The sequence below is a fragment of the Helicoverpa armigera genome, chromosome 9 (genome assembly GCF_030705265.1).
Source record: "Helicoverpa armigera isolate CAAS_96S chromosome 9, ASM3070526v1, whole genome shotgun sequence".
Lineage (NCBI taxonomy): Eukaryota > Metazoa > Arthropoda > Insecta > Lepidoptera > Noctuidae > Helicoverpa > Helicoverpa armigera.
In genome coordinates this window covers 5,211,488-5,222,088 of record NC_087128.1, presented here as the reverse complement: position 1 = coordinate 5,222,088, position 10,601 = coordinate 5,211,488, and the positions used below count along the sequence as shown (strand labels likewise).

The 10,601-nt window shown below is 34.9% G+C and overlaps 1 protein-coding gene across 1 annotated transcript; it reads right to left on the bottom strand.

Annotated features, from left to right (window-relative positions):
* Nucleotides 1-3,479: 3,479 nt before the first annotated feature.
* LOC110375713 (cytochrome P450 18a1) lies at nt 3,480-8,673 on the bottom strand. Its single transcript, XM_021333953.3, has 7 exons — nt 8,261-8,673; nt 7,812-8,039; nt 7,540-7,655; nt 7,228-7,452; nt 6,229-6,454; nt 5,674-5,938; nt 3,480-5,373 (listed from the first exon to the last, which is right to left on the bottom strand). Exons 1-7 carry the CDS (start codon nt 8,403-8,405, stop codon nt 5,010-5,012), a joined length of 1,569 nt encoding a protein of 522 aa, XP_021189628.3. The 5' UTR covers nt 8,406-8,673; the 3' UTR covers nt 3,480-5,009.
* Between the last annotated feature and the right edge of the window lie 1,928 nt (nt 8,674-10,601).

The window sequence follows — 10,601 nt, the reverse complement described above, 5'->3', positions numbered from 1 at the left end:
AATGCTAATCCACCACGCCCAAAAGATAATCTGATAAACAACGACAAAAAATTCCGTATGCACAGCTCTATGCGAATAGCACACCGAGTAAATATCAGAACAATTGATGTGCATTCGAGTTGCGCCATCCGATGACGTCATCTCAAGGATAATAATGTTCACCTTGAACTTAGGCTAATGTCAGCTTGGCGCCGCAGCGTCCGCGCGTGCCTGTACTTATGTAACATTTGATAAGCTCTTCTAGAGGAAATGCAGCTTGCAGCGTCACATATGCTTAGATTTAACCCATCTTTGTCAAACTTACCCTCGCACTCAGAGACATTTACCGTCATACCACAAAAAATCTTTTAAACGTCTCTTGAACTACATCTAAAAAACGGTGAAAAGCGGACCTTATTTCAACGTCATAATCTGACGTTTTAATTTTTTTTTAATAATTTTTTTATGGTACGACAGCGAAAGGTTACTTAACTCATTCCTTAGTGAAGAATTTCCGTCACTAAGGAGTGACTTAAGTAATCGTTAAAATGTCTAAGTACAGGGGTTAGTGTTAATGGCAATGCTCCTGAAAAGCATTGGAGCGAACTTTCAAGGCTTACAGAATAGTTTACGGGCTGATAATCATGATGTACTTGTCAATGTCAGGCGTTTCAGTGAGTTTCAGTATAGTTTTTTCTATGCTGGAATTGTCGGAATTTTGCCGGATATTAGGATAAAGACTGTAGTGTGTTTATTTAAAAATCTACTAGTTGCCTACTAACCAAAGTCTAGACTATTCTTATAGGTACCATAAACAGTTTTATTTTTATTACCCAACCGCGAAAATCACGAATGGGTCGTTAAATATATACGAGAGAAATGGAATTTCAATGTGTACTTGACTTGGTTCGACTTTTCAGGTATTTTCCACCAATCATTAGAGTCGGTTTTCATGTTAGCATACCAGAATTTTTATGGACTATACCCGACTTCCAAAACCTCATTACTGGTTAACGCGATACTTGATTGCATAATAAGAGTAGTTAATTGCAGTAGTTCTCCGAAATCTTACTCGTGGATACATCACGTGATATTTTCATGAACTTGACACTACAATGCGGGATAAAGTTATTTTTACTGATGATCGTATTATACGGAATGTTTTTGTGCATCAACGAAAAACAATATTTTTTGGTAGGGAAACTCGTGTTGATAACCTCTGACCGGAGATCTGAAATGTTGGTACAACTCAAGTTCAATTACTATATGAGTAGTGTATAACTATAATGAAGAATGTTTTTTTACTCAATACTATTAAAATTGGTAACTTCAATGTGGTCTATAATTTTAAGAAGAATTTATGTTTAAAGAATATCTTTCAGCCGGGTCCGCAGAATTGTTTAAAAAAATACAGTTAAGGCACACAAAAGATTCCAGAAGGAACAGAGATGGGTTGTAGCTATAAAGTAGAAGACTGAAAATTCCCCCCCGTTGGACCACAAGAGTCAACTCATAATTTCCCACCCCAAAAAAGGAGTAATTACATAGATGGATAAGCCTACGAGACTAGTGTCTGTAATGACCTTATGAAGAAAGTGTCATAGCAATTTGAATCGACCTAGACAGGTCAGCTGGCAAGCATTTGTCGGTCTTCGTAAAATTGGGTAGGAATTGATGACAGTGAAGCAGATGTAGAAAGAAAATGTGACAAAAAAACCATGCAAGTAGAAAAAATATATTGTATTGTAAATATTTATACATATTTATTAACATAAAATATGTATATTTGTATTTTTATTAATCTCGAAATATTGGTTATCTATCAATAATATACCTACTTAAGTAAATAGTTCTCTTAGTTCACAAGTAAAACCAAGGGAAAATCCTGGTGGGAAAGTATAATTTTAAGTTCAAGATCAACGTAGAGAGAGTTATTGTAAAAATAATAAGATAATAACTATGAATAGGTATACAAATTTCAATGTTACTCACGATCTTCCAAAAACATTTATATGTTTGTCGTTTCTTGATAAATGCTATTTTTTTGTGCTTTTCTTACTTAATTGGATAAACAATATTTTTTATTTTACACAAGATCAACATCTTTTCGAGGAAAAAATCTCTAAAGTCCTGTTGCACATCTATATTTTAAATAGGGGTCCGAGTTAAATTGTTTTAACTCACAGGGAAAAAAATATGTAAAAAATCCGTGTATTTGCGTCGGTTTTCTTGATTACTTATTCCCATTTTGTTTGTCCACCCATTTTAATAGGATATTTTTTATTTGTATTTAGAACAGGCTGTCTAACATCAAGGCCAGTCATGAATGGCTGTCAGTCAAAGTTTGGTGCGCAGACGCAGATCCCACGTCGCATGATCGTTCATCCCCTTCAGCCTTGACAATTAGGTTCGGATGACGGGCTTACACGTGGCGAAAGTTAAAGGTACGTCCCATAAACAGAAAAATAATAAAAAAGTACCGGTAACCTAAAGTCTGCCTAATGTCAAACTATTTTATCCGATTAAATGTAAAAGTAGGTGCATAAGCAGTTACTTATCACGTCAGGTTGAAGGGTATCAATGTAAAACGTTAATCTAATTAATGAAGATTTAATTCAATTAGTCAACTCACCCTAATTGTTCAACTTTATTCTAGTTTTCATATCACTTGCTCACTATGAATGAAATGTCTAATCAGCTGGCAACACTATCTTAATTTGACTTTTTTAATTTTGGCAATTAAAGCGAAATATCACGGCATGTAGGTACTTAAATGATTGTGTAATTGAATACAAACAAGTGTATCTAAGTAGGTTTATAATTAACGAGTAGCAAACAATACAATATGAACTAAATAAGCTTGATTGAATGAAGACGCAATATACAATATTATCTCATTGCTTACTCCTTATATCAGCGGCTATTATAGTAATGGAACTCCACTTTAAAACCTTGAACTTGTGAGCTAAGGTCAAGCGCCACGTGATTATGAAAAACATTCAATAGGTTCTCCCTTCCGACCTTTGAATTTATTTAAAATTACGAGGTCAACGTCATAAAAGGGCAACGAGTTTTATCAAAATAGGTATTATATAATCCATAGAATATTTATGTGCACATAAAGCTGAGGTACACCCTTCTTGGTTCTTATGGCAGTTACCATAAATACGAGAATTCAATGGTTAAGTCGACAATGGGCCACAGTTATGCAAATCGCGGAGTTATACAATCCATTCAGTGCGAATTTCAATAGGGAACGTTAAATACTTTTTTTTTATTTAAGGGTCTTTTGAATTTGGAAGTAACGACCACTTTATCCTGGCCAGGATGTCACTAGGGGCCGAAACCCATCGATGTGGTCCCACTTTGATGTGTGTTCATTGAACTAGACTAAACAAAGACTAAAAAGGTCTGTTAAAAGCTGACCTCATGGATGGAAAAATATCCTGTAATAATAAAAGGTTGTTTGAAAGGTTTGTTTTTAAATCAAAACGAAGAAATTTCAATTAAGCAAGCTTTATTCAATAAAATGACAACAAAATATAAATAAGCAAAAACAACTTCTTAAAATAAAATGTCACCTAAATGTACAACTTATTTCTATGTTGGTACGACACATTTGCTATCTGTGCGGATAGCTGAACACTCGATATAATACAAGACAAGCAATTAGCTGACTTATGTGCACCCACTGTCGGAACATAAGAAGATAGTTAAATTTTATATCACATAGTTATTACAATGTTTTAATATTAATGTGCAAGATGACCCTAAGGCGGATAACTCTATTAATAATACATATTATCATTACAACATAAATATTACGAATACATACATAAATTATTGTATGAATTTGAGAATAAATTCAAATCATTCACTTGTTTTAAATTAGATGTCATATCCTGGCTCCCTTGAAAGAAAGCTGACAACAATTTGAAAATAAGGATAGTGATCACAATAAGAATAATGATACAAATGACTTTGTAACAAAGCATAAAACCCAATTAGTTCGCTAAGAAACTTCTTGCAGAAGACTTAATTAAAGTGGAAGGAACAAACAAGACAAAGTTATACCTTTGTCACAGAAAGACATTGTAAGACAAAGTTTCTCTATTTACTTAGGATCGATTACACCAAACAAACTAAAGCTGAACTGAGCTAAAGAATCTATTACTATAGTATACAATTAGTCGTAAATAATAGCTTTGTACTAAATTGTTATTCCATATTATTTCTTTAAAATGTCAAAGCTTGGTTGTAAATGGTGTAATCAGCCCTTAGTAGTAACAATACATGATGCCTTTTCAACCATACCTCAGATTGAACAATCGCTTTACTAAAGATATCAACAATACGGTTTCCTAGGAAGTGTAGCGGTGAAAGTTTCCAAAGCTTGTGAATAACGATCAAATCCAAGATATTTGTTCAACTAACTTATCTCGCGGATACAAATGACTTGCAGAGCAAACATTGCTTTTAATATCAAAAAGCGATATTAGAAAGCAAATACCTTAAACTAAAGGCGGATGATTTTAATGTAACTTATAATTAAATGACGTAAAACTAATAGTGTGTTAGTAACATAGCAACAAAACAAAACCTTAAAACTAGAACCCAACAAAATAAAACTGGGATTAAATATTCAAAACATGAATCTTAAACTAATATTCTTACGTTAATATAGGTACCAAAAGCAGCGCTAAGTAGGCGTGAAGTATTACTTCAAAATTACATGCTATTCATATTAGTTTTAATGCCCATTACTTAACTACAGATATGTTAATTAAATTGTGCTTAAAGACTTGGTTATTTACATACATTTAAGCACTGGTATTTTAGTATTCGGGCATCGAACTAAACCTTTAGATCTTAGAACTAACCCTGTATGCAGGTGAACACACTCTTTTACTATATCAACCATTGTGATCTCACGAGCTTAATCTCTAAATATTTGATTTATTATGTGCTATCATATACCCCCTCCTTAGTAAGATTGCCTAGCCTCTGCACCAGTAATACTAAACTAAGGATTACATAGTACCTTGAAGCCTCGTAAAGCACAATTGGAAAGGCACTGGAGCGTGAGTCGCGCCCAAAATTCCCTCCAACGGTGGAATTTCCTCTCCTTCAGGCATTCTGAATTCAAAGTTGTGCATAACGTTCGAGAAGAAGAGGAATAATTCCATTCTGGCCAGTAAGTTGCCGATGCACATTCTTTGCCCGATCCCGAATTGCATGAATGTATCAGTTACGGTGAACTTGTCCCCTTTGATGAATCTCTCAGGCTTGAATAGTTCGGGTTCTGGGTAGATGTCAGGGTCCATGTTCATCTTGTTGATGAGAGGTATGATGTGAGTGCCAGCGGGAACGATGTATTTGCCGATTTTCCAGTCCCTGTAATAGAAGAGTTGGTTAATGTCTGTTTTACAGAATACTACTAGTTTGGAGGCATTGATTATACAAAAGGTTTAAAATAATTAATCTTATAAACAAATATACGACTTCAGTTAAGTGGTCAATTAGCCAATATTTATTTAATTTAAATTATGTTTCCTGGCAAATTGCTTATATAGCTTGGTATCAAATCAGATCTAATTGATAAATATCATAATTTGCATATATTCAAGGAAAATGTCCTCTCATTAGGTATTTATAAGGTTAATATCAACCAAATTAAAATAAATAAATACTTACGCAGTATTAACATGCGTGGTTCCCAAAGGCACGATTGACACATATCGCATCGTTTCCAAAAGGACAGCTTCAATGTAAGGCAGTTCCAGACGATGGGCCATGGTCACCATCTCACCAGGAGGCACCACCTTCTTCAGTTCAGACCGAGCTTTGTCAGCTACCTCAGGATTCCTCAGCATCATGATAAACGTCCACATCAATGTTGACAAAGAAGTCTCCATACCAGCAGAAAAAAGATCGTTCATTACTTGGACTATTTGGTTTTCTGAAAAAAAAAAAACAGTTTAATTTAAAATTGGAATTTCTGCTTGCTAATTCGCTTAACCTTCGGAAAACACGTATCAACGTAAAAACGTTGATTCCAGTCAAGAGCGGTCGATGGTCTTTGGTGTCGTTCACATCAAACAAATTCAATTTCATTCATGTATATTGTATGGGTCATGTAATAAATATTTTAGCCATAGTATAATGTGCAGGTACCTCAGTAAGGTTTTATGGCTTATAAAAGTTATTTTTATAAATGCGTGGTGTTGAAAGATAGTAAATTTTAATTACCAGGTTGAACACCAGGGAAAATATTCTTCTTTTCATTCTTGTCCAAAGCCTTCTTTTCAGCTTCAATTTTATCAAGATAGTGGTCCAACAGATCTTGAGGCTCCTTAGGAATGGTAAGGTTAGCGCGTTCCTTCATACGCTCGACTATGTGATCTCGGTGGAACTGGCTCAGGTCCGATAAATTCCTTTTAATTTCATTGATGATCACTTGTTTTCCTGGTAGTTTCTGAAACAGAAATAATTAATTGTTAGTGTTAATTGAAGAGGTAATTAAATCACGGTTGAACAAATTTGGAAGCGTATCGAATGCCTTTATTAAATCCGTGATTTACTGAAGCGCGGTACTGGGTAACTGTTACGTATGAAAGTTGTACGAATCGTTCAAGGTACCTACTGATTAAGTTCGTCACATTTTTAGAGAGCTTTATTTTTTTTCCTCATTGGTTAAGCGGAATTTTAAGGACTAATTACATATTTTTGAATCTTCCAACGAGGGAAACTCATTGGGAATAAAATCAAAAATACAATTTCAAAATTCTTTAACGAAGAAATTAAATTTAAAAACATGTGGATTGAAAGGGAAAACTTTGAGTTAACGTTCTTAAAGCATGATTAATCCTTGCTTCTAAGTTTTATTTATAACGTGAGTCAGCACGCTTAGACTTAGAAGTTGCACATGGCATTGAAAAAGTCATTAGTACAGGCGTTGAACCCGCAACCTTGACCATGTTTGAGAAGCATGTCGGTGAACCTCCACCATGACGTCCGAGTTCATCGTATCGTTTGTTTATATGCAGACTTCGAAGAATGAGAAGGCAATACAGAATTTAGAATAGTTTTTTCTAAACCTTTTTTGCTTGGTTGAATGCCCAGACAAACAACCTTTAAAAATAGATAGACCTTTTAATATGGACTTCAACGGATTTTTGGTATATTTTTTTCTGAATTAATGGCTATACACTTATACTAGAGATTCTGGGACGTTCATCTTGAACTTACCAGGTAGGCTTTCACGTGTTCTCCAATAAGCACCAGGCCAAACAACCTCATGCCTCTGGAAACCCTTTCGTTGAACATAGTGAAGGCTTCATCGTTGGCCGTGAAACGGAAGCTCATCATCAACTGGGTGATGACATTGTGGATGTGTCTTCCGAACAAACTGGTCGGGTTCACGGCTTTTCCTTTAGATCCATCTAATTCAGCCATCAGTTCTTCAATTTCCACCTAAAATTGTGAGCGAACTTTATTAGCAAATCCTTTTGCTATCAACCGAATGCGACAAATCTTTTTATTAAAAATCAATTTTCTTACAAAGATTTCTTTTTCAAAACGGGTGTTGGGCCACAGCTTGACGCCGAGAGCGCGGAATTTTTCATGAAGGAACTGGCGCTGCCTCTTCCATAGATCACCCTCACTTGTGATTACTCCTAAAGATTTAAAAACCACAATGTTAACAAAATATTCTAAAGAAATTGCCACAAATATCTCGTTTCATGACGCAAGAAGAACAGCTTATTGCAGTTCAGAAATATTGCAAATCGGTACACTATTAAATACGACGCAATTTAAAATTTATTGCTTACCCAGTCCACCCAGGAGATTGTTCAAAGGAGTGTGAGGCCTGCCGGTGGAGTCGTTCCTGCTGAAGAACTCCTTCATGAGCATAGTGGATCCAATGCAGACGGTGAGGTTGGATCCCATTTGAACAGAGAACACGTCGCCATATTGCTTGGACATGTTCACGTAGACCACGTGGGGAGGACGGCGGTTCAAAAAGGGGAGGATGCCCAGCAACGGAATGCCCCATGGTCCTGAGAATAAGTGAAGGTTTAATGAAGATGGCCTACTATTTATATTACTAGGATAAATGGTGTATCAGAAGAATATCTAAATATATTTTAGGATTAAGTATCTGAAGATGTAGCAAGAATGGCGGTCCTTATTCATGTTCATGAGCATATTTTGTATAGTAATATTATCATGAAAATTAATATTAAATGAATGGTGATGAGAAATAAAATTCAACACTTACCAGGCGGAAGGTTTTTGTAATATTTAACATTTTTAAATATTACCCAGAACAGCAAAGTAGAGTACATAAAAATCCGAACTATATCACTCGATAAATAGTTAATTGCTATTACTAGGAAAAAATAACTGAGAAAATTCGACAGCATCTTGGATGATTTAAAAAAAGCTTTTTTAAATATGCCGTTCCGTTGTTTTTTAAAAAACGTAAAATAAATAACGTTTGAACGAAAAATTTGTTAAAATAAAAAAAGCAAAATTGCCACAATATTTTTTAAGTTTAAATATGAAGCAATAATGCCAGTAGATTTTAAAATACAATTTTTAATAGACAAATTTTGGCTGTTATGCAAGAGCGGTGCGAAAACTTGACCGAGTGTGCAGAATACTCTCTGGTTTTGAATAATGAAGCAAGGTGCTTTGAGTCGTTTTATATATAGTACTAAGCGGCCGCTGCCATTTTTATCTATTACGTGTACGAATTGATTTGCTGATAAATAATTCAACTGAACATCAATGAATACTGGAAATATCGTATTATCATACGTTGTTATGATTGTCAAATATGAGTTCGTTGACCTAATCCTTCACCTTTTTTGATCTGTAACAAAACTGAAACTTTATTTATACAACGTTTAATTGTGAAAAAATATTTTTCTTTCTGTTAAAGCGTTTAGTAAAGCATTTTCTACCGTTGACCTAGTGACCTAAAAAGGGCTTTTGTGCTAAAGTGGCCTACTTAGGTAGCGGGAATCATTAATAACGACTTTTGGACGTGAATGCTCTTAGAAAATGCATTTAACTTTCTTAAATGTTTTTTATAGATTTAAATATAGAGTAGTAAATTCAAAGACGTTTAAAAAATCATTTTTTTTATTGTTTACTAAATTAAAAATAAAACAGTTTTCATATTTTTTTCTAACCTATTAAGAGGTTTTTTAATTATTCCATACATGGATTATTTACCTAGGATTACTTACAGCTTATTGACAATAAGGTAGGACAGTGTTAAATAAAATAAATAATTTTAAACATATTCATACTTCCCAACACAAAAGACTACACCTTATGTATAAAACTGGGTTTTATATAAATGTAGGTCAAGCCGGTGTTTGAGAATTTTATTTAGATATCATTAAAAACTAGATAAGGCAAATGACCTAGTTGGGGTGCTGGGAAACCGCCACATACTGGGCAATGCTAGACCTTATTGAGGTAGTGTTTAGCTGGTATCATGTCCGAAAATTATCATTTGGACGTTGGGGATTTCCCGGTCATTTATGACCTTCTTTATTCGTTTTTAACAAATTATAAAATAACATTCTTGTTCCTATAACTTAACGCACATACTAAGATTATTCATCACTAAGATTGTATTTTTTTTATTTAAATTTATTGTCAGGCATCAATGGCCCATAGATAAATACCCGTAAACAAAAATATATAATTTTGTATACAAAATATGTTAGTAAATAAAAACTTAAATCTATGTTAGTACCACTTCACTATGCACTATGTCACTGTGCGGTCCTGTGGCACTTGTCCGCGGAAGCGACGGAGCACCACGTCCTGTGGCCAGAAGTTTTCGTTCAACACAAGGTGCAGGACACACGTGAGCACTTTCACCACGAATGCCTTTTTTTTAACGACGATCAAAATCGACAAATGACCCCTCCCGCTGTGGGTTAGCAGCGGTGAGGGAGTGTCAGACTCTTACTGACTAAAAACCGTCGTGTTCCGTCGTAGGCCTTTCATGTACCAGGGCCGCGGTAATTCTTTCGAGCAATCCCGCAGCCCCGGTAAAATTTACGTTATGGCGCGACTACTACGGACGATTAGTACTTCTCCAGGTTAAATCTTAATCCGTCCACTAGGGATTTCCTGAAAACGGAAAAATAAACACTCATCTTCGCCGAGTTTCTTTGCCTTTTACATTTAAATCAAGGGTCATTGGCCTTTCTCAAGAATCTGTAGAATTGGGAAAATGTACATACGTTATCACTGCATTTACATACGAAACATGCAGCTGCGAATGATCACGCATTTGATAAGTAAGTACATAAGTCCATTGATCTCTCTCAAGTCCATTTCGTGATAATAATTGAGCGCTTTACATAACATATTTACGTATTTTGCCCTTGTCATTTGACACATTGCCTTCAAATCTACGTTTCCGCAGTTTTTATTTGACAAACAACATTTTGATAATGCTTAAGAGTATAATGATGGATGGTTTGCATAATTTTTACAGTCACATGGCGTGAATCCGCTGTTTCGTGATATTGAACGTCCGCTAATATCAATATCTCTGTCGAGATTGATAACGAAGCAAATGATTTCTCTCT

Coding starts and splice junctions, on each gene's coding strand:
- LOC110375713 (XM_021333953.3), bottom strand. CDS start 8,405: ATGCTGTCGAATTTTCTCAGTTATTTTTTCCTAGTAATAGCAATTAAC. Junction 8,040..8,260: donor TTACAAAAACCTTCCGCCTG/GTAAGTGTTGAA, acceptor ACTTATTCTCAG/GACCATGGGGCATTCCGTTG. Junction 5,939..6,228: donor TTTCCCTGGTGTTCAACCTG/GTAATTAAAATT, acceptor TTTTTTTTTCAG/AAAACCAAATAGTCCAAGTA.